This window comes from Merops nubicus, unplaced genomic scaffold, assembly GCF_000691845.1.
Source record: "Merops nubicus isolate BGI_N331 unplaced genomic scaffold, ASM69184v1 scaffold24914, whole genome shotgun sequence".
In the NCBI taxonomy this organism is placed as follows: domain Eukaryota; kingdom Metazoa; phylum Chordata; class Aves; order Coraciiformes; family Meropidae; genus Merops; species Merops nubicus.
Genome location: NW_008605245.1, coordinates 1169 through 1409, shown reverse-complemented (window position 1 = coordinate 1409; position 241 = coordinate 1169). Strand labels below are relative to the sequence as shown.

Sequence of the window (241 nt, the reverse complement as noted above, 5' to 3'; positions counted from 1 at the left end):
GCTGCCCATCCGTTGGTAGCGAGATGGAGACACCAAGGAGAAGATGTAGGAGGAGTAAGCGATGCGGGCGGCCATGGTGACCCCATAAAAGAACTCCATCAGCTGCATGGTCAGGACAGAGGTGCCCAGCACCAACAGAAGCCAGATGGAGATGTGGCTCAAGCTCTGCAGCACCAACACGGGCTTGTAACGTAGGTAGTCGGACAGGAGGAAGATGGGCACAAGCAACGACCTGTAGGCG

At 56.8% G+C, this 241-nt stretch overlaps 1 protein-coding gene across 1 annotated transcript in view; it reads right to left on the bottom strand.

The window, feature by feature from the left end:
* SLC19A1 (solute carrier family 19 (folate transporter), member 1) overlaps positions 1-240 on the bottom strand; it is a gene marked incomplete at both ends in the record, with an annotated part of 1642 nt that extends 1402 nt beyond the window's left edge. Inside the window, one exon of the mRNA XM_008939293.1 lies at positions 20-240. Coding sequence (XP_008937541.1) covers positions 20-240 — 221 coding nt within the window. The remainder of the gene's footprint in view (positions 1-19) is intronic.
* Position 241: the final 1 nt, after the last annotated feature.